The sequence below is a fragment of the Trichosurus vulpecula genome, chromosome 8, assembly GCF_011100635.1.
Source record: "Trichosurus vulpecula isolate mTriVul1 chromosome 8, mTriVul1.pri, whole genome shotgun sequence".
Classification (NCBI taxonomy): domain Eukaryota; kingdom Metazoa; phylum Chordata; class Mammalia; order Diprotodontia; family Phalangeridae; genus Trichosurus; species Trichosurus vulpecula.
The window spans coordinates 38,091,737-38,115,986 of NC_050580.1; the positions used below are offsets into that span (position 1 = coordinate 38,091,737).

General features: G+C 37.1%; 1 protein-coding gene across 2 annotated transcripts; it reads right to left on the reverse strand.

Moving 5' to 3' along the window:
* Positions 1-352: 352 nt before the first annotated feature.
* On the reverse strand, positions 353-23,060 carry LOC118828043 (cytochrome P450 2C23-like). Of its 2 annotated transcripts, XM_036734430.1 has the most exons (9): positions 22,838-23,059; positions 15,816-15,978; positions 15,363-15,512; positions 14,836-14,996; positions 9,582-9,758; positions 4,224-4,365; positions 2,904-3,091; positions 1,357-1,498; positions 353-869 (listed from the first exon to the last, which is right to left on the reverse strand). In XM_036734430.1, the coding sequence occupies exons 1-9, from the start codon at positions 23,015-23,017 to the stop codon at positions 670-672; spliced, it is 1,503 nt and encodes a 500-aa protein (XP_036590325.1). In that variant the 5' UTR covers positions 23,018-23,059; the 3' UTR covers positions 353-669. The 2 variants fall into 2 exon arrangements, with proteins under 2 accessions (XP_036590325.1, XP_036590326.1); XM_036734431.1 differs by lacking the exon at positions 9,582-9,758 and having other exon boundaries at positions 22,838-23,060.
* Positions 23,061-24,250: the final 1,190 nt, after the last annotated feature.

Sequence of the window (24,250 nt, forward strand, 5' to 3'; positions counted from 1 at the left end):
TGGAGCTGGTTTGTTATTGGGTCAAGATATTGAAAGGAGGACCATGGAAGACAGATGGAGTGAGGACCCAAAGGATGAATGAGTGGACTACACCCACTGATCGAAGTATCATAGATGGAGACCCATTAGGGAATTCTGAGCCCATGTAGCCCAACCCTTTCCTGAAAGAGATGAAGAATCTGATGTGACAACAAATGATGAAGTTATTTGCCCAAGGCCACACACACGTTGTTATCATTAGAGGCAGGATTCATCCCTGGTACTATGCCCCCAAATCTAGGAATTCTTCCATGTTACCACACTGCCTTTGAAATCATGAATCCTCAACATAATGTACAAGCACATATTTGCGTATCAGGAGTTAGTAGCCACACAGCCATGTTTATTGTACCCTAAATTCACAAACAAGTAATATACAATATAAAATAAGATCACCCAGCAGGATATCTGAAAAATACAAACTAATATAGGTTTATTTTTTGGGGGGAGGGGATATTTTACATATCTCCAGCCACACCCTAAAACAAGAATTGAGGATGTGCATTGTCACTGAAAACTAAAAGCCTTTTTAATCAATATGTGGGAATTTGTCTTTCTTCCAAGGGGATTCCAGTCAAAGACATGACAGTATTGCATCTAGAAGATGAAATTAGCTGGCTAATTACCAAATCAACTTTGTCTTCTAACTTTGTGAGGAAGAAAACATAGGTGATAACGTGGTGGAATATTGGTAAACCCAACATAATTGGTCTTCATGCTAATTTCATTTGGATCCCCAACTGGTTTGAGGGTAAAGTTCTGTAGAATGCTGGTAAAGAACAAAAATAACTCCATCCGTGCCAGGCCCTCTCCAAGACAAGACCGTTTTCCTGGAAAGAAACAAAATCGTGCTTAGAAATCTTCACAAAATATCACAGTGTCAGCCAAAGTGAAATAGCCTCATTGGACTAGGACAATAGTGGAGAAGGGAGTAAAAGAGAAGGATCTAGATGGACTGAAATGGTGAGTACTATTATTATGAGTTATATCAGCCATTACCAGGGGCAGCAACAAATGTCCTCTTCACACCATTCTTCCTACAGTGAAGGCTTGTGGAGGAGATCTTGCAATGGAGACATAGTTCCACTAAAATATGGGGGCTGCTAAGCCAATGAAGAGGCTAAATTCATCTGTTAAGGGGCCTGAGAAGAAGCCAGGCCATGGGAATACTAGAGAAAACAGTGTGTCACATGCCACAGTGGGGTGGTATATCCTTAAAAGAACTACCAGGAGGAAGCTCAGCCAGAGGAGGGTGGGAGGGGAAACAGGATTTTGCTTTTAGAGTGAGAGGTAGAGATTGGATGGGTTTCTTTTTACCAATGGAAAAAGGCATGAAGTAGTCACTTTTCTTGAATTTCCCATTCTTATCCAGGAAGTGCTGGGGGTCAAACTGGTCAGGGTTGGGAAACTCTTTTCTGTCATTCAAGACTGGGGAGAGCAGTGGGAAGATTGTTGTACCCTAGAAGGAAGAAATTCCAGGGGAAAGTCAGTTGTTATAATGGATATCCTTTGTATGCCAGTCCCAAGAAACTTTGGTGGCTCTTTATTGTCTCTAATACAAAAAGCACATTCCTTTGTGTATGGTATTGACTGGGCTGTCTAACTATTGAGAATCTGCATAGGCCTCAGTCTAGCTTTCTAAGTTGATGTCCCCATTGTTATTCCCATCATGCCCTCCTTGGGTATCCAGCTAAACTGATGCAACTGTTGTTCCTGATTCACATGGCTCCTTCAGTGTTCTTCATGCCCTATAATGTCTATGTTCCATGCCTCTAAGACAATCCTCGCTCACTTCAGCCTTTTAGAATCCCTAGCTTTCTTCAAGGCTTTGCTTATGCCCCCCTTCCTAAAAGAAACTTTGGCTAAGGTCCTGAGCTCTCTCTCTCCTCAGTTCCTTGCTCTATATTTCGTGTCATCACCTGCTGCCGGTATGACAGCTGGAAAGACATGAATTTTCAGTGACACAGGCAATGCCGAAAGCCTGAAGGTGCAGACCAGGCTTCCTCCTGAAGGAGTTGATTCAGCATGAAGTTACTCTGCCAATCGAGTCACATCATGGGTCTGAAGGAAAAAAAAAATAATACTTTGGGAGGACTTTTCTGGTTCTAAATTCTTCTTTCTGAAGGAGAAGTCAAAAGCCTCAATGGTCAAATAACCTTCCATTCTTGCCTTTTTCAACAGCACTTGGCCCAGCAATTCTCACATTGTAGTTTTTTTTTCTTCTGAAGCCTTGACGATTTGAACTGAATAATGCATCAATTGGTGTATATTAGATTTGAAATAAGGTGGGATGCTCCCTGATTTCTTTGTGGGAAAATAGTTCTGATCAGTCATTGCTTGGAAACTTCAATCCAATTCAATTTAATTCAATCAAGGTTTGTTAGTGACCCTGCAAGCAGTACTTTAGAATCTAAAGACCTATATCTAGTCTCTGCTCCCACACTTTTATATCACCTTAGGCAAGTCATTTGACCTGAGATTTAGTGTTTCCATCTATACAATGGAACAGATAATGGAATTTACACAATCTACTTCACATTCTAGTGAGAGAAAGTTGATATTTTTTTTAAATTTCCATTGAGCACTCTCACTATTATTTTCCTTGTATGTTTTCTTTCCAAAGTGTTGCTTTGGAAAATTAGAATCAAGGAGAACAGACATAAGGATACACTTTCCTCTCATTCTTCATTCAGCACCATATCCAAATGAGCTGTTTCTAATGACAAATGACTGCCTTATGGAGAACATAATGTGAGTTTATTACAATGGGTTTTGATTTTCTTATGTGCAAAATGATATCACTGGAACAGATGATATTTAAGATCTGTTCCAACACTAGATCCCATTCTTCCATGACTACTGACCTTAGGGAGGACATATTGTTGAAACTGGATGTCTTTGGTCACTGCATGGGGAAGGTTGAGAGGTAGGAGGTCAACAAATCTTTGCACTTCATGGATCACAGCGTCCATGTAGGGCATATCTCGTCTGTCTTTTATGGAAGCAACTCGATTATGTCCAATCACACGATCAATTTCCTCATGAATTTTTGCTGCAGGGATAAAAATTATAAATAACCGCTGAGCTTCCTTTTCTACTAGGACTGCCCAACAGAGCCTGTGTAGAGTATCTGCCTTATCATATGATGATTCTCAGATGGTCTCAGTGTCCTTCTTCTACTCATTTAAAGTAGAAAGGCTTTTGCAGGAGCAACAGGTTACCTTTGCATGGTTTAGTTGACAGGAGTCAGGAAGAACTGCTTTTGCATTCCTCTTTAGACACCATCTGTATAAATTAAACAGGTCTTTACATCTATCTAAGGCCCATATTCCTCATTGAAAAATTGGCATCATAAATTATCTGTCTTCTAAAGTTCACTACACTTCTAAATATATTATCCTGATTTGTAAAATGGAGATATTATCCGCACCTCCTTGAAAAAGCATCAAATGAAATAACATCGTGAGTAATTTGCAAACTTTACATGTTTTATATTGATACCACCTATTATTGTCAAAGAAAATAGATGTCACCATTTGAATTTGATAGTGCTGGTGATTTCATTATCTTAATTTAAACCAGTCACCAGGTATCTGTCTCAACTGTTGTCTTGATGTCCCAAGTTGCTGAGGCAACTTAAACAGGAATCTCATTTCTAATGGAATGAAAAAAGGGTTATCCAGCCTTTGCTTGAGAATCTCTACTAAGGGAGAACTCACTACTTCTACGGCAAGTAGAATGGTTTTGGGAGAACTTTAATAGTTGACAAGTCTTTCCTTACATGAAGCTTCCATTTGTCAATTCACCTTCTATCCATGGTTCCTAGTTCTGCCTCCTTGGATCCATAAGAGTCAGCCCTGGCAGAATGTAATCCATTTGAGGAAAGGAGGTGTTTTATTTGAATCTTTGTATCCTAAGCATACAGCTAAGGGTTCACAGTAGGAGCTTCATTCATGTTTGTTAGAATGAATTGAATTCCCCATGATAGCCCTTTACATACTTAAATTACTATCGGGCCTTGTCCAAGTGTTCTCTTTTCTGAAATATGCTGCTGTCTGACTTGTTGCTGATATTTTTGAGTGTAATAGAAGTCCAAATGGTCAAAATACAGTGCCAGCTCCTGAGCAAGGTACAGGGCTGGGAAACAAGCCTGGTCAGTAAGCAAGGCAATTCTTTTACTTTACTTTGAACATCAGGATGTTTCAGAATGAGCAGCAGGCCATATCTTAGAGTGCTGCTGGTTGTCTCTGTTCCTCCAATAAATAAGTCTACTCCAGTCATTTTTAGATTCTCCAAGTCAAATTCAGATTGGGGATTATCTTCTTCCTAAAGGAGAGATACAAAATAAATTAAGTAAGGAGAGAAAGCAGGGAAAACAATTAGTAACCATATAAAGTACACAAAGTTTGTCCTAGGAGTCCTTCCTCAACGTCATTTTGGTAACCTAAGAGACTACAACCTTTCCAATGTCCTTAGACTTCCACTGCCCAACAACAGGGTTCTCCTTCCTAGGCAACCTTATTCCTATCCAGCAATATGACAACAGTGAATAGAGCACTAGGCTTTGAATTAGGAAGATCTGGATTAAACCTTAGCCTCAGCTAAGGGTTATGTGTCCATGGGAAAGTCACTTAATTTCTCTGGGTCTGAATTTCCCATACTTGACACGAGAGAGTTGGGTCTCTTCCAGGTCTCCTTTTATTATCTATGATATGATTGGTATGTTGAGCACTTGATCATGTAATTCACTTAATACCCTAATAATCTGGTAAGTGACCCTTCATGTTGATACACTTACCACAAAACAGAACAGATTTTCAGAATGGGGAATTGAGGGAAAAATCTTGAGGCTGAAAAATGCAGAATTTCAAATTTTGTAGGAAAAATGAACTTCACCCATCCAACCTGTGACTGATCAGAAATTTCTTTTTAAAAATTACCCCTAAGTGGTCATCTAGTCTCAGCTTGAAGACTTCCACAGATGGGAAACTTATTACTTAATGAAGAAGTTCATTCCAATCATGTGTATTATCACCTCATGTGGAAATGAAATGTGTCTCTGTAACTTCAAATCACTGGTATGAGTTCTGTGTTCTGGGAGTGAGGAAGCAAAAGTGTTTAATCCATTTATGTGCCAGCCTTTAAATTAGGTTACTGCTAAGGTTCCTTCCAACTCACAAATTCTGTGAAATTCTCTGAAATGTGCAAGCTCATAGCACTTAGAACTTTGAAAACCTTGAAGATCACTTGGCCCAACACATTCATTTTACAGAAAAGGAAACTGTGGCCTAGAGAGGTGGAGTGATTTTTTTCATGGTAACACAGAAAAAAATGGAAATGGGTGGATAAAATTAGAGAAGATTTAATACCATGTTTCATGGAGCAGAAACGAAGATGTCTGTGGTCAAAAATTTACAAAAAGAAAGGGAGGGAGAGAGAAAGAAATTATGAGAGAAAGAAAGAAAGGAAGGCATGAGGAAAGAAAGAAAAAGAAAGAAAGAACATAAAGAAGAAAGAAAAGAAGATTTCAAAAAGACTGAGACAAATTTTGGGTTGATTTCCTACTCAAATCAACTGGCAGTGAAACTCATTAAGAGTGAAAAACGAGCAAAAAATTAAAACAAGTATATAAAACAATGAATACAGACTATGTAATTAAGAACAGCTATTCAAACATCTATCATAAATGAGAGAACAATGCAACAAATATTAGAGGACTCTCAGAGATAGAGGAACAACACCCTAGAGGCAGTAGGGGGCACAATGGAGGGAATGCTGGACTTGGGGTCAGGAAGACCTGAGTTCAAATCCAACTTCAAACACTTTCCAGCTTTGTGACAGCGAGCAAGTCATTTCACCTCTGTCTGCCCCCATTTCTTCATTTCTAAGATGGGAATAATAATAGCACCTACCTCTTGAAGTTGTTGTGAGGCACAAGTGAGATAATATTTGCAAAGTGCTTTGAAATTTTAAGCATGATCTAAATGCTATTACTGTCAAATGTTTCACAAAGAGAAGCAAAAAATTAAAAGAAGAAATAAGGATGAGGAGTGGGCTGAAACAATAAGTACCAAAATATATATGCAATTTAGAAAATATAATGAATAATGCGGGTCTAATAGGTTCTTTTAAGATGAAACTAACAGATTTGATACTAGTAAATAGAGAAATTTTAACACAGAATGTAGAGACAATGATATTGGAAGAACACATTGGATCTCTACAAGCCTAAATGATCTTGAAAATAAGACATGAAGAAATAAATTAAGGTTTTTATATATCTTAGAAATATAGAATTAATTTGAAATCCTGCATATAATGCTTCAATAAGGACATAATATACGACTGCTAAAAACTGAAGACAAAATATGTATTTATAAAATTCTGAGGCTATCAGAGAAAGAAGCATCAAGTCTAACACATCAAGAACCATAGTATTCAAATTAGATCATCAACACTAAACAAGTGCTTTTGCCAATGAAAACTATGCCCTTTATATATCAAGGAAAATAAATTCAAATAAGTCAAGGTCTCTCAGAATTAAAAGAAAAGATTGTAAAACAATAATATCAAAATTAAAGCAGATTAGGTTATAGTTCTAAATAAGTAATCCTGCAAAAATGAGCTTAATCCTACACAAAATAAAATTAACTTACATCAATCAATATTGTAAAAATGAACAATTTTGAAATATTTATGAATTAATATCAATTCAATTATCAATTGTGACCACAGAAGACTAATGATAAAGAATACTACCTCCCTAATAGGAATGTATGTGTAAAGCCCATACCGGATTTCAAGCTGTCTTGTGGAGGGAGGTGGGAGGGACAGGGAGAAAATTTAAAGCTTATTGAAGCAAGTGTTGAAAACTAAACATAAATAGATTAATACATTTTTTAAGTTAATCCTACCTGCCTTGTGACAGAGAGCTGATGGACTAGTATGCAGAATGGAACACGTATTTTTGGACATATCCAATACAGAATTTTTTCTTGATTGTGCTAATGTTTAGGAAGGGTTTTGTTGATCTTCTGTTCATTGGGTTTGAGGAAATAAATATTACATAAAAGAAGATGGACTTATAGAAAAAAATAATGGATTTCAGGCATTTTCTAAAAAGAAACTCAAAATGATCCAGGTTTGTGACATGGAATACTTCAAACCAGACAAGCATAAGGCAAAAAAAAATTATTAGAAAAGATTAAGCAATGGAATCAATTCTCTTTTGCTTTTATGTCAATTTAACACTATTTTTTTTAAAATCTCCCATTGTCTTAGGACCACTAAAAAACAAAGGTACAAATTATAGGGGTAATAGCAATAAAGTGGCAATGCATCTAGGGAGGGCATTAAAAGAGTCTTCAAGGATAGCTGAGTTTTAAACCTGCAAGAAAGTCTCTACTGAACATTTGAGTGATATCTGCTTTCTTCTATAGTGTTTCAGATTTTTACCAGTATATTAAATCAGTCAGTGAATAAATATATATGAACTATTTTTTGCATGCCAAGCAGAGTGCTAGGTAGTGGTGATACAAAAGCAAAGGATAAAAATAAGACAGTCCCTTTCCTTTAGGAGTTTACATTATACTGGAGGAATACAATACATTTAAAGAGAAGCACACATGGTATAAAATAAATACACAGAGATTTTGGAGTGGGATATCAACAACAGGAGGAATAAAAAAAGGCTGCTTGAAGGAGATAACAGGTAAGCATGGAAGGATATTGGGACAGCTACAAGTTGAGGAAAGAGAGTGAGAGCATGCTAGGCATGGGGGCCAGACTGTATAAAGGCAAAGAGGCAAAAGATGGAATATCATGTACAGGGAAGAACAAGCAGACCAGTTTGGCTGGAGCATAGAAGGCATGATGGGGGAAATGCATATTGAGCCTAGAAAGAGAGGCTGGAGTCAGATTGTGGAGGTCTTTAAATGCCAAACAGATGAGTTTCTGTTTTGTTTTAAGTGCCCTGAAGCTTCCTGATCAGGGGAGTTATGCATGTTTCCTTTGCAGGTTTGTGAAGAATGGATTGAAACTCTTTGTGCTTGGAGGGCTGTTAGGAGAAAACTGTCATTTTCAGGGTGAGAGATGATAAGGAGTTAAAGTAGGGTGGTTTTGGTGTCAATACAGAGGAAAAAGCAAATGATACTACCATGAAGGTGTTGGAGGAGAGAACACATTTACTCTCTCCTCCTTACTCCGACTCCTGCATTCCCATAACTTTTTTGGTCAGTTCAGATATTTAGCAATGCCAAAATGATTTTTACTTCTAGTATATATTTAATCCATTTGGTTAGACTCTAAAGGAAGGAAAGAAATAGGCATTCATCAAGCATTTGCAATGTGCTAAGCACTTTACAAATATTATCTCATTTGATCTTTGCAATGACCATAGGAGGTAGATGTTATTATTATATCCATCTTATAGTTGAATAAATGGAAGCAGATAGATGTTAAGTGACTTGCTCAGGGTTATACTGCTATAAAGTATCTGTCTTTAGATTTGAACACAAGTCTTTCTGACTTCAGGCTCAGTACTCTATCCATACCACCACCTAGTTTCCTCTATCAGTCTGAGTGGAACTATGAGGGACTGGAATATAGTTAAGGGTTAAGTAGAATGTTGGGCTGATGTCCTGATGGCAACTCTGAGGAAACTTTCATTGTCAGGGTACAGTATGTGACAGTATAAGTGCTTTAATTATTTTCTTAATTCATTTGTGGGTTTCTGGGAGACTTTTGTATCTATCTCATTTTTCTCAGGGGCAAAATTAAGAATGCTCCCTTCCTGAAATTAGTTAATTTTGAGTGCTTTATGGGTTCTAGTTATAGCTAGCATTTGAAATAATATCTGGTATTTATATAATGTTATAAAAATTAACAATTTGCTTTGGAAAAATATTTTATCTTCATAATCATCCTGTGAGCTAAATGCTATCAAGCTCATTTGACAAGTGAAGAAACTGAGGGAGATAGTAGTGATAAGATTTACCCAGGATTACACAGCTAGAAAGTGCATGAATTTAGCTTTGAAATCAAATCTTTTTTTTACTCCAAGTCATGCTCTGCACCCCATTTCTCCTGTTTAGAGCTTATTTTTACTTATTTGTTTGTATATTATCTCCACCATCACATTATAAGCTTCTTGAGGGCAAGGGCTATCTTTTGCCTCTTTTTGTATCTTTGACACCTAGCAGGGTTCCTGCCACATAGTAGGTGACTGATAAATGTGTATTAATTGATTCCTATTATGATTCTACATTATGATATTCTCCTCCAAACAGGAAATCCCAGATCAGCAGATCATCAACCAGCAAAGTGGAACTTTTCCAATCTCATTTTCCATACAGATGTCAGTGAAGGGACATGGTCAGACCAACCAAAGCCAAGTTTCTGGAAAGTTGATGGCATCCTTGGGGGAAATGGATACCTTGAGACTCTCCAATATCCCTTTCAGTATTTTTAAGAGAGTGGCTTGTAAGAAACCTTGGAATATCAGCCTTACTCATCATAAAAGATCCTTCCCCCATGCATCTTACCTGCTGCATTTTGGAGAGGAAGCAGTCAAGGTAGTCTTGTGGGTTGTTGGGGTCCAGTATCTTTTGATGCTCCTTCACTCTTTCCAAAATGAAATGCTTTATTTCCTCAGCATTTTTAAAAATTGTTTTATGTGTTCCAGGGAGGTACTCTCTGAATGCTGGTAAAAAGTTGTACAGCTACACACAGACACCCCCAAACCAAAGCAAACACATGTGGGTTTATGCCATGAAGAAACAACTTTAAATTTCTAACTATACACTACAATATTTTATTCAAAGGCATTACATTTCTTTTTAATTTTAATAATTTTTTTTCATTAACAAAGTGTATTTTCTTTCATCTTCACAACACATTTGGAAAAAAAAAGAAAAACACAACTATTTAAACAAATATACATAGTCAAGCAAAACAAATCCCCACCTTGGCAATAGCCAGAAATGTGTGTCACCTTCTCTATCTTGAGTCCATTCCCCTTTCTGTCATGAGTTGAGTAGCATGGCTTACTGTGCTTCCTCTGTGGGTCCTTGCATTGTTAGTTATTTAGACTTACATGGTATTTGTCCTTCCAGTATTGTTATATTGTACAATGTGGTTCTGCTCACTTTGTTGTTGTTATTAGTTGTTTCAGTTATGTCTGACTCTTTGTGATCCAATTTGGGATTTACTTGGCAAAGATCCTGGAGTGGTTTGTTATTTCCTTCCCTGGCTCATTTTACAGAGCTGAACAGGGTTAAGTGAGTTGCCCAGGGACACATAGCTAGTAACTGTATAAGGCTAAATTTGAACTCAGGAAGATGTCTTCCTGCCCTCAGGATTCATTGTGCCACCCAGCTGCCCGCTTTACATGGCTTCTATTCATAAAATCTTTCTAGGTCTGAAACTTTCACTTTTATCATTTTTCACAAAATATTAAAATTCCATTACATTTATATGTCATAATTTGTCAGCTATCCCTAACTTGATGAATAGCTCCTTAATCTGCAGTTCTTTACAGCCATGAAAAGCAGCTTTCAATAATTTGCATATTATTTTCTATTTTTCATATTTTCTTCTTTTTTAGGGAAAAAAAATTCTTTTTTGAGCACAGGCCAAGTAGTGGTATTGCTGGTTCAAAGCATATACATAATTTATTAATCTGGGAGTGATAGGTCCAAATTGCTTTCTACATTGCCTGGATCAATGCATAGCTACATGAAGAGTAAATCAATATGTTGGTTTTCTTGTAGTCCTTCCAAAATGTATTATTTAACTTTGTTTAAATGAATTTGGAAACACTTGGAAGGAGAAGTCAGGACTTGTCCACATTTTTAAGAAATCCATTTGGGGCCAATTTTTATGACAACCTCTAAAGGACTGTAAACTGGCAGAATGTTTTTAAAGGCATCCACTCAGGAAAGACTTGATGTTACTTGTGAATTATTAGGAGTTTCTAGCAGCCAGGAACAGACAAAACATCCCATCCTAATTGGACAGAGCAAATTTCAGGATTGTACACAACAAAACTAGGGAAGTCAGAAGCTCTTGGCTGCACTGAAGTTCAGGGAGAAACAATCTCATTTCTCTGGCTGAGATGAGCATGGAGGAGAGAAAGAAATCTGAGTAGAAGACAGTGTTTCTTTTTCCTCCAAAAATGGGATCTTGCCACAACACAGTGCTGCCAAGTCTAATGGGAGTGCTGATTAGGATTGGGGGAAAAACAATCAATTAGAGATGTCAGAAAAAGGAAAGTTCTGACCATCAGAGAAGCTCAACACTTGAAGTGAGAAGAAGAGAATATTCTCTGAGAGCAGAAAGTAAAAAATCAATCTCTGCATTTTTCCATTTGTCAGTTTACAATATTATCTTTCTATTCCCCTTGAATTTAAAATAAAAAAAACTGTAGTAACAAATATGAACAGTTAAGTAAAACACAAATCCCACATTGTCTATGTCCACAAGGTTTGTGGTAATCAGCATTGGTTATTGCTTTGATAAGAGTAATTATATCTTTTAAAGTATTTTGTATTTACAATGTTGTTTCCTTCGGATAAAAATTATCTTCTGGTTCTGCTTTTCTCACCATGCATCAGTTTACACATTTCTTTCAAGACTTCCCTGAACTTATTCATTTCATTGTTTCTTTAAGTGAAATAGTATTTCATTAAATTAATATAACATAGTTTTTCATCCATTTCAAAACTAATGCATTCCACCCAACTTTTAGTTATTTACCACAACAAAAAGTTAGTATGTTTTTGAAAATATGAGTCCCTTTTTATTTTTATCTGAAGTCTATAGGTATTAAAACTAAGAGATAAATTGGTGCTTGCTAGGGTACGCAGTTTAATGACTTTTGAGACACACTTCCAAATGATTTCCAGAATGACTTCACCAACATTACATTAATATGCCAGCTTTTATGCAGCTCCACCAATATTTGTCATTTTATTATTTTATCAATTTTGCCAAATGAGAGTAATATTTGCTTTAATGTTTACTTCTACTTATTAATCATTTGTAACATTTTTTTCATATGGCTGCTTGTTACTTGGATGTCTTCCTTTGAGAAATGCTTGTTCATACCTTTTGTCCATTTATCAGTTGGAAAATGACTTCAAAAAATTTGAATTGATTCCTTACAAATTTTGTCAAAACATCTTCAGCAGAGAAAAATCTTTCAAATATTTTCCATCAAGGTACTTTTTCATTCCTAATTTTAGCTGCATTGATGTTGCTTATGCTACCAATTTTCAATTTTACATATCAAAATTGTGGTTCTCTAATTTCACTGTTTTGTCATTAACTCTCCATATTCATACCTCTGGAAGATAACTTCTTCCTTTTATTTCTAAGTTGAATGTGATGTGACCTTTTATATATGTCATATATAATTTGAAGCTAATCCTTGTATGTGAAATATGAGCTCTTGGTCTTAACTACTGTTGCCAGAATAATTCCTAGTTTCTCCAGCACTTTTTTGTCAAATAGTGAGTTCATACCCCAGGAGCTGGGGTTCAGGCTACCAGGTAAAGCTGTTTCTATTTGCAGTATACCCCATCAATTTCAATGCCCTAGTTATCTATTTTTAAATGCAGTAATATCATTTCGAGATCTGGTCCTGCTAGACTCCCTTCTTTTTCCTTTTTTTATAATTTCCTTGAGGTTCTTGACATTTTGTCCTCTAGATGAATTTTATCATTTTCTTTCTAATTCTATCAAATAATGCTTGGATTTGTGTGACATTCATAAGTAAATGAATTAAGCATCACTACTTTTATTCTATTGGTTCAGCCTGCCTATGATCAACTAAGATTTCTTTAATTATTTATGTCAGTCTTCATTTCCACATGAGAGATCTTTGAAGTTGTTGTATTTAAAAAGTTCCTATGTGCATGTTCATGAGCAGACTCCCAAATATTTCTATACTTTTTAATGGACTTTCTTTCTCTTCCTCTTCTTGTTTACCCTTTTTGATAATATACAGAAATATTGAGGAATTAGGTGAGTTTATTTTACAACTAGTGACTTTGCTGAAGTTACTAAGTAAAAAGCCAGTTTGGGGTAAGTAGTAATTGGTAAACTTCCTCCACTAAAGTTCTCCTATTATGCCTAGTCCTGGCATGTAGGTGATCCTGGGCTATCAAAGGATCTGGAAGCTCTTACCACTGTCAAAAGGCTTTCAAGAGAAGGTAGGTCATGCCTTTACAATTTTCTGTGTGTTTTTGAGAAGGGAAATCAGAGGGTATGCTGTATAATGAGTTTTCATACCATAAATTCAACTACATGAGTTTCTGCTAATCAATTACTAACCCGTTTAGGTCAATTCAATGTATAAGTATAAAGTATTTAATCAATGTAGTACAGAATATGAAGTGTTTAGAAAAATAAAATACTTATTAAAGATTGAATCCCTGCTCACCTGAAGTTTATTTCCTAGAAGGGGAATAAGTTAAACACACAAAGATAAGTCTTAAATAAATAATGCATAATTGGTACAACAGAAGGATGTATATAAAATCCCATGGGATATCCAGGAACATGAGGTCATTGCTAAGTGCAGGGAACAAGGTAGGTTTCATGAAGGAGGTGACATTTGTGTTGGACATTGATGGGTAGGTAGAAATACAACAGGTAAAAAGGGCACCTGAAGGACACATGAAGAATAGGGAAAACAAAGCCAGAATGTCAAAAAAGCACAGAGTTTGACTCTAGGACAGAGAATGTCCCAGACTCTGGGATGGTCATACAGTACATGAAGTGAAGTAGTAGGTGTATCAAGCTAAGGAATTAAGGGGATGCCAGATTTGGAGGGTCTAGAATGCCAGACAGACAAACAAGATACTGTTTTCTACCTCTTTGGAAAGTCTAGCTTTTTTATCTCTGTAGCCTCAAACTGAGATACTTCCATTCCCTAAGCGGCATTGATGTTTATCAGATAAAAAAAGGAGTGGATGGTGAGTAGCGAGCAGGATAGTCTCTGACACTTATAAAACTAAAGAAGGAAACTGAGGCCATCATTTAATAAATTGATCACTACTCAGTCTCCTTGACAAGAGTAAGGAAGCTTGGGCTGACCCTGGTGCTGTAATGCATAACATCACCACAAGGATTTAGAGATGATAAAGATTCATTTATCTTGCTAAATTAGTTCACATCTGTTTTGTGAAGATGAGGTTGTCTATTCTTTAGCAGAGAATAATTAAATAGAAAGATTATTGGATTTGAAGTCAGAAGAGCTGGGTCACTATGCATGCTCTGTGACATTCACAGGGAACTCTGGCAAATCATGTCACTTCTCTTTATCTCAGTTTCCTACTCTCTGGAGCAATAATAATACCAATAAGAGCAACAATAGCTAGCACTTATGTTGAACATTATGTGCCCAAAATGCTTTACATATATTAGCTCATGTGAATCACACAACAACTTAGGTAGGTAAGTGCTATTACTATCCCTATTTCACTGATAAGAAAACTGAAGATAAAACAGGTGAAGTGACTTTCCAAGAGCCATGCAACTGTTAAGGCCTGAGGTAGATCTCAAACTCACTCTTCCTGATAACATGTCTAGCTCCCTAATCATTAAATTCCTTTCTATCTTTAAATCCTCTGATCTTGTGATCTCTCAATCCAAGGAGCAGTCAAAGAACAGCCTTCTTGTGCACTTTGGAGTAGTAAGCTACTCTGCACAAATCCCAAAAGTTCCAGAAGTCTTCTCAAATCTAAGCCTAAATTGGTAAACAACCACAGAATAAGAAGGGAGTTCTGCCCTTACCAGTGTCCATGGTTTGTTAAACAGATGAAAGTTTTCATTTAACAACTTCATCAGATATAGAAATTTCTTATCATTATACTTGAATCGATCCCGGAAGAGGATAGAGCAGATCACATTGCATGGGGCACAGCCAAGAATGAAAGTGGGATCAGTGGGACAACCTAGCGTGGAAAAAATAACAAATGGGAGCAGGAGGAAGCAACTTGAATAGAAACATTTCTAATCAGATAGGGTCTAGGGATCTATTCTACTCATACTTGGATATGGTGCCTAGTTCTTTTATGACTAACGAATATTATTTTTCTGCACAATCTCTTTTACTGCATATAGCGAGGTTAAATATGCATATAATACCTGAATACATGAAAAAAAGAAGGAAGTTCTCTGGCCAGCAGAGTTACTCCCTGGTCAGTGGACCAAAGCAGGGACTTTTAAAATGCAATGTAAATAATCAAGTAGCATTTAGTATTGGAGATAAGTCAGCAGTTCAACCTGGCATGACCAGGTAAAAAGAACTGAAAACCAACCCTTTGTTTTCCTGAGTTCCTCCACCAGGCATTGGGCTTCTTCCTGAACTCTCTCTTCAATGCTTCTCTTCCCCATCCCAAAGTTCCTTAGGGTCATGAGAGAGAATCTGCGGATTTGTTTCCACCTCTCTCCATGACTGAAAACAACTCCTAGACAAAGGAAAAGAATATGACATTGGTCACTCTGATATTGCAGGTGGGGAGAGGGGTGTGGTGGCTGTGTAGTTTCTGGATTAGTTCATTGATCAAGGTTAATTTTATTCAATTCAACCCAAAATGCAATGGCACCATGGTAGGTATCAGGTACCTACTACATAAATTTCTTGTGCTAGGTGCTGAGAATAAAACAATAAAAATGAAACAAGTAGCTATACTCCAGAGGAGTACATTCTACTGGATACACTCTACCATACATTTTGCTTTTCTGTGACTCTTTCAGTAAATAATATTTACCTTTTCCTTTGGCAAAATCTTCAAATATGGGTACATCTCCTCTCTCCATAAAAACATCTCCTTGATCAATTAGAGCTTCTTTGGTAATGTTATATCCATGTAACACCACAACTGGTTGGGTTCCAAAATAAAGGGTATAGATGGGGCCATATTTTTCAGCCAGCTGTAAAAAAAATGCCAAGAAACAGGATGAGGTCCAGGTGAAACTTTAGAAAGTTGGAATTCATTACAACAACTACTTCATAACATGCCAGTAGCTATGTATGCATGAGACCATGAGTTGTTAATGAATTCTGGGTATATAAGGGCATAAGCTATGGGACAACAAAGTGCTATTCTCATTCCTTTTAGTTTGCTACTTGGGAATCCCTATCATTATGTGGCATCGTATTTTTCTCAAATAGAGCCTCCCTTTGTGTTCCATTGGTACCTATCTGCCATAAAGAGATTGTAAATGGGTCCTCAGGTCGATGTTGGCTAGACAACCCGTGGAAGATTTATAGGAGGACATGGAAAAACCTATACTGATTGCAGAGGAGATTGCCATCTCCTAACAGAAGCTATCTACTCTCATTGCCTCTCCTCTCATTTCTTAATTTTTTTTCTGGTAATTCTCCACTCATACCTGGTAAATTCCAATTGTTGACTCCAAAATTGCTAATGTTCTCTGTATTGCCAGATCTGATGGACGTATCTCAATCCACATTCTTTTATAACTCTTTATAGCATGTGACACTTTGCTCTCTCTGGGCTTCTTATATCACTCTCTCTCTCTCTCTCTCTCTCTCTCTCTCTCTCTCTCTGTGTGTGTGTGTGTGTGTTTTTTCTCTGTCTCATTTCCTCTTACCTGTATTATTACTCCTTATTAGTCTCCTCTCCTCAATCATAGTCCACATTGATCTATCGGTTTTCCCCATGTTTCAGTCCTGGGCTATCTTCTCTTTCTGTTACTTTTGCTCAGTAATATCATTATTATTCTGGAAATAACTGCCTGATCTGTACATTTTGCCCTACTCTTTCTCTCTCTTGAATATACACAGGCATCCCACACTCAAAAGGAATAAAATAGAATTCATCATCCTTAATTTTAATCCATACCCTCCACCAAACTTGCTTATTCCTGCTTAAGATGTCACTGTATAAGCCCAGATCATACCATTTCAGTCACTTGTTCAACAAACTTCTGTGGTTCCCTATTATATCTGGGATGAAATATAAACGTCTTTGACATTTAAAGCCCTTCACAAGCTGGCTGGAACCTTTCTGATATTATCATTCCTCTTTATTTATTACACAGTTTAGAAAAAAATTGGCTTTCTTGCTCTTCCTCACACAATACTCTGTCTCCCACAGTCTTCCTTTAGCAAGGCTTTTGCAAGCCCTATGCCCTGGATGCACTCCTTCCTTGCTTCTGATTCTTAGACTTCCTAATTTCCATCAAAGCTTACCTCAAGTGCCACTTTCTGTATAAGATCTTTCTTGACCCCTCTCCCAGTGAGAAAGGCTAATGCCTTCCCCTCCAAATACTACCTTACATTTATTTTCAACATATTTTACATGTTTACTTTGCAAATTCTCACATTTCCCCATTGGCTTACTTCCCCAATCTATACCCTCTTCATTGGAAGTGAATTCACCCTTTCATTTTTGATACTGATAATTTTATTTTCTTCTTTCTTTTTTTAAATCAAATTGACCAAAGGTTTTTCAATTTTATTGTGTTTTTCATAAAACCAGCTCTTGGTTTTATTTATTAATTCAATAGTTTTCTTGATTTCAATTTTATTGATATCTCCTTTGATTTTCATTATTTCTAATTTGGTATTCAATTGGAGATGTTCAATTTGTTCTTTTTCTAGCTTTTTCAATTGCATGCCCAATTCATTGACCTCCTTTTTCTCTATTTTATTCATGTAAGAATTTAGAGATATGAAACTTCCCCTAAGGGCTGCTTTTCCTGCATCCTGTGAGTTTTGGTATGCTGTGTGTCTCATTATTGTCATTCCCTTGAATGAAGTTATTGTTTCTATGATTTGTTTTTTTGACCAACTCATTCTTTAGAATTAGATTATTTAGTTTCCAATTAATTTTAGCTTATTTTTCCTTGGTTCTTTATTACAAATAATTTTTATTGTATCATGATCTGAACAGAATGCTTTGACTAGTTCTGCCTTTCTGAACTCGATTGTGAGGTTTTTACACCCTAGTGCATGGTAAATATTTGAATATGTGCCACGTACTGCTGAGAAAGAAGTATATTCCTTTTTATCCCCATTGAGTTTTCTCCAGAGGTCTATCGTATCTGCATTTTCTAAACTTTTGTTCACCTCCTTAACTTCTTTCTTGTTTATTTTGAGGTCAGATTTATCAAGTTCATAGAAGGGGAAGTTGGGGTCTGCAATTATTATAGTTTTGCTTTCTATTTCTTCCTGTAACTCCATTAGCCTCTCCTCTAAGAATCTGCATGCTATACCACTTGATGCATATACGTGAAATTATGATATTGCTTCATTTTCTTGGTGCCTTTTAGCAGGATGTAGTGTGTTTCCTTGTCTCCTTTAGTGAGATCTGTCATTGCTTTATCTTTGTCTGAGATTAGTATTGCTACCCCTGCTTTTTTTTTTACTTTAGATGAAGCACAATATGTTCTACTCCAGCTTTTTACCTTTACCCTGTGTGTATCACACTGTTTCAAATGTATTTCTTCTAAACAGCATATTGTAGGTTTATGGTTTTTAATTCATTCTCCTATCTGCTTCCATTTTATGGGAGAGTTCATCCACTTCACATTCACAGTTATGATTATTATCTGTGTCTTTTTCTCCATCCTATTTTTCCCTTGTTTATGCTGTTATTTCTACCTTTCCCCTTCCACTCCTCACAAGAGTTTTGCTTTTGAATGCCACCTTCCTCAGTGTACCCTCCCTCTTGGTGCCCCTCCCTTATCTTATTGTTTTCTCCTTTCTTCTCTCCCTTCTGACCATCTCCCTCATTTTTTTGCCCTTTTCCCTCCTACTGCCAGTAGGACAAGTTCGATTTATATGCTTATAAGGGTATGTTATTTCCTTCTTGAGCCAAATCTGATGAGAGTAAAGCTCAAATATTGCTCTTCTCTCTACCTTCTTTCCCTCTACTGCAATATGTTTTGTGCCTCTTCATGTGATGTAATTTACCCTTTTCTACTACCTCCTTACTGCTTCTCCCAGAACCATCCCTTTATATCGCTTAAATATATATTTTTTATCGTTATACCGGTTATTTTATACTAATATCCACAGTTTATGAATATCCCTTTCAATTGTCAGGTTAAGTATACTATTCTCAAGATTGGCATATATATACACACATACATACATACACATATATATGAAACATATATAAAGCAAAATAACCTTATATAATCTTACATAATTTGCCTTATTGAAGAACTAGGGGTTTTTTCCCTCATTTACCTTTTTATGTCTCTCTTGAGCTTTGTATTTGGAGATCAAATTTTCCATTGAACTCTTGCCTTTTCATCAGGAGTGTCTGGAATTACCCTTAGTTAATCAATAAGGCTAGTGAATAACATCCTTATATAGAATTATTTTGTTTTATATATGTTATATATATATATATATATATATATATATATATATGTGTGTGTGTGTGTGTGTGTGTGTGTATATATATGTGTGTGTGTGTATATATATATACATATATATATATATATATATATATATATATATATATATATATATGTCACTCTTGAGAACAGTAGACTCCTTATAACAATTGAAAGGGATATTCAGAGACTGTGGATATCAGTATAAAATAATCAATATTATGAGAGGGAGGTGAACAGAATTTTAGAAAAAGCAGATGTGATAGATTTGTGGAGAAAACTGAATGGGGGGAAAAAGGAATATAATTTTTTTTTCTCAGTGATACATGACACATACTCAAAAATTGACCATGTAGTCAAAGCATTCATTTCAGATCACAATGCAATAAAAATTATTTGTAATAAAGAACTGTGGAAAAGTAAGCTAAAAATTAATTGGAAACTAAATAATCTAATTCTAAAGAATGAGTGGACCAAAGAACATATCATAGAAACAATTAATAACTTCATTCAAGAGAATGACAGTAATGAGACAACATACCAGACCTCATGGAATGCAGCAAAAGCAGTTCTTAGGGGAAGTTTTATATCTCTGAATGCTTACATGAATAAAATAGAGAAAAAGGAGATCATTGAATTGGGCATCCAACTGAAAAAGCTAGAAAAAAGAACAAATTGAAGATTTGTTTTCCTCATTTATTTTTTTCCATTTTTTCTTTTACCTCCCTAATTTGGTTTTTAAAATCCTCCCTGAGTTCTTCCAGGAATTCTTTTTGTTCTGGAGGCCAGTTCACTTTTCCTTTTGAGATTTCAGATGTGGGTGTAGTGTTCATGCCATCCTCTTCTGAATTGGTATTTTGTTCTTCCCTCTCTCCATACTATGAAACAATCATCTTTGGCTTCTTAGCGTGTTTTCCCATGGTGTTTTCTTCCCTCCCAGTTTCTAAAGTGGATCTCTGTTTCTGAGGCCCAGAGGTCTCTGTACCAAGTTTCATGTGTTGGAATCTGTGGGTCTGCTCTCTGGCTTTATTTTGTATGTCCTCTGGTTTCTTGAGGTGTGGGAGATGGGTGGTCTAGCTGCTGGGAGGTTCCCCTCTTCCCCAGGACTGTTCTACAGAGTGACTGGTCTCAGCTCTTGTCTGTGCTGGTGTCTGCCACTTTGCCTGGCTGTGCCATGCCCCATCTAGAGTCCTGGCATTGACATTAGTTAGCTCCAGCCCCTGGGGCTCAGTTACTCTCTTTGTTCTGCTGAGCTGAGTGCTGCTGAGACACTTCTCTTCCTGCACTGGTCTCCTTCTGCCACCACAGGAAGGGCCCTCTCCCCCACTTCTCTCTCTACTGAAGTCCTTCTTCTGGCTCCTCTGTTTCTCCTGAGGTATTATTTTCTGGGAGGGATAAAAGCCATTTTACTTGCACATCATGGCTCCCAGAAATGCAAGAATGCTAGTTTCAAACCTTTAGATTGTGAGTTGGATGCCTTCTGGCTAGCTGCTCCCCCAGCAGCAGGCACTGTACTTCAACAGACCCCCACCCTAGGCTGAGAGGCCTGGGGTTTGATCATAGCCATAGATGTAACTTCTGCCCTGGGCCCATTCCTGCTCCAGCATTACACTCACCCAGCATTCTCTGAGACCTGCAGGCTGGCTGGATTCCTCTGCTGTTCCCAGTTGGTTTTGTCTTGTGCTGTGTGCCTGGCTGTCCTACCCCTCTCAGTCTACTAGTGGCTTCTAACTCCCTCAAATCTGCTCAGATTCACTTTTTTAGATATATCTGACAGAATTTGTGAGAGAGCTCCTGTAGTTCTTTCCTTTCACAGCGCCATCTTGGGTCTGCCCCTGGCATTTCTTTTTTCTTAGCTTTCAGAGGTTTGATACCCAGTAAAATGGGTTTGATTCCTGCCTCAGACCCTTATTAAGAGTGTAACCCTAAGTATGTCACTTAAGTTCTCTGTGACTTATTTTCCTAAATCTGTAAAATTAGAAGGTTGTCCTTGATGACCTGTGAAGTTCCTTTCAGAACAGAATCTATAATTCATTGTTTGGGGTTTTTTTAAGTGTTAAAAGAAAGAAATCACCATCATATTCCTTGTTTAATGTGTTTTGAGAAAAATAAAGTATATCAGCTTGCTACAAAGAAATAAAAGAATAAATTTTAATAATAAAAACAAAAATATCATTCCTTAAGTACTTACTGTGTGCTTAGTATTGTGTAGATAATAGAGAGTAAGTGATTTCAACTCTATATCACTAAGAAATGTCTTGTGCTTCTTAAGGAAAATTTACAAAACTGGTGATAATACATCACACATAAAGTCAATTCCACTGATAAAAAAAACAAAAAAAAAACCATATTGTTTCTGACACTGAACCATCGGAAAATACCCAGGACTATGGTGGTAGGAATTTTCTAGTTTTCAGTCTCTGTGGCTTCAGCACCTATAGAAGCAACTGCCGGGAGGTTGCTTCAATGGCTGATGTTAGAAGCAGTTTTGATAGAAGTAGGAAGAGTGCTCTGCAGGTCTAGGCTGGCACTTCCTTGAACCTTATGTTTACCTGCCTGGCAGGGTCATATATTTAGTAATTTGTACTGGTGGTGGTGAGGAATGTGGCTCCCTTCTACACAATGATTTCTCTTCATTGAAAGGAGAGCCAATGGTCTAGGGGCAGAAGTTCCCAAAGGGGACCACCTCTGGGAGGTACTGGAATTATCCAAGGGCGTGGTAGTAGCCTCTAGTCCAATTGGGAGCATTGAATAAAACTAAAAAGTGGTGGAATCATAAAGAAAGAAGAGAAGAAAAAGTTGAAAAACCTTTTGTCCGATTTCATTTCTTGTGTAACAGAGTTAAAATCATAGTGACTACATTATTTTCCAAATAAAATCACAAAATGCAAGTTTTAAAGGATCAGCGTGTCAAGTACCCCAATTATGAGTGTTTTCTCTGTAATCTAATTACCTTCCAATTGCTTATCTACCAATATATTGTTTTCCTCTGTAGAACACAAGCTCCTGGAGAACAGGAACTATTTCATTTCAAAGCTAGATTGCTTCATTCTCTGTATGTTTCTCTCCTGTGTTTGACACTGTGCCTGGCACGTAATAGGTACTGAAGAAGTTCTCATTAATTGGCTGGGTTATTTTTGTCTTTGTATTCCCCGAGACTAGTACATGCATTACAAAAGGTAAATATTTGATTCTATTATTGAATTTCTTCTGCTACCAAAGTTTTGACAAAATAATCAATGCATTTCTGATACCATTGCTAATGGAAATATCGCTCATAGAGACCTTGATCCATCCCAATCATGACCTAGGACTAAATCACCATGACACCTTATTCAGTTACTTTTTAAAGCCTTTGTGTCCCCACCACCCCCAGCCCACAAATCTAGGATCCAAACCCAAAATCCAGTCCCTGTACCTGGGAGAATGTTGTAGCCATATTCTTGAAATCCAATTGCAGGATGTTACCAACAAAGGGAAGAGGAGTGGGACCTGGTGGGAGTTTCCTCCTTTTGAGTCCTTGGCTCCATAGAGATACGAAGATCAGGAAAAGGACACAAGCCAATAGGGCAGTAGAAGTGAGTCCCCAAGGATCCATTGCCTGCAAGATGGTCCTACAGCTCTGAGAATTACCAGATCAGTTGCAATACTTTTATAATCATTGGTAGAAAACAAGGGGTGGGTATGCCCAACCAATAAATACATAGCACTTGTAGGAAATCAGAATTAGTTTTCCATTAACTTTCATCAGTTTAGCAATCAAGGAGCCATTAAGGGGTTTTGGAATCTGTCCCTCAGCCTAAACTGGTATTAATTATATAGGAAGAGTTGGAACAAGGAAGGATTATATCAGCTCATCTTTTATGGGGTTACAGGGTGTCAATAATCACCTTTTTTGTTGGCCTATGAATGTGTATTGAACTAAGGAGAGAGGAAATATCCAAATTTAACCTGAGAGGAGGTGGTGATGGATTTCAGAGGGTCAGAATCTGCAAGCTTGACCTCAAAAATTAAAGAGCTTAGGTGATATCTTCTTATTTCCTAAGCTACTTTGGGCTTAATTGACTTCTTAGCCATGCTTGTTATTTCCCCACCTTGAAGAACATTCTTCTTGAGAGAAAAGATGGCAGCAATTTAGGCATTGGTATGCCCTGCCTTCTTTTTGTCCTCTTTGAGTAGTGGCCCACCTGCTTAGGGGACCTCCCCACTATCTATCCCTTTCTTCTTCACCTTTCTGAGACCTTTGATGTCCCCAGCATTTTTACATCCCTGAATGTCTTCTGAGCTTTAGTCTTCCTGACCCTGATCTTTCAGGTTGGTGCCTTTTCTGGTATGAGTACTTGATGACACTCACCCTCCAACCATCCTTGGTATATGCACTCATCTACTAATGACACCTCCAGAAGAGCCTGAACCTATCACTCTCACCAACCTCCATGGATTACCAGCTCCAATATAGCTTGGAGAATAGCCACAGATGTAAGATTGAGACTGCAGCCATGAGTACTTTCTATTCTTTTTGGTCTTCCCCCATTTGATTGATATGGAACATATTTCTCTGTTCAACCTGACCTCTGCTTTAGTATCAGGTTCAAGACTCTGAGTATCTCATCAGAATATATGCCTTGCCCTTTGTTTAACTTTCTAACATTTCCAAAGCTGTAATTATATAGCATCAGTGATTAGCACACAGAGAGCACTTAAAGAAGGACACTTATCTCCCACTCTTCCACTGGCAGAAATTCCACTGCTTGCCAAAGTTTGTCTAGAGGTGCTCTTCCACCAAAGCCTCTTGCATCTGTTGGAACAAAGGAGATTCTGAGCATTTCAG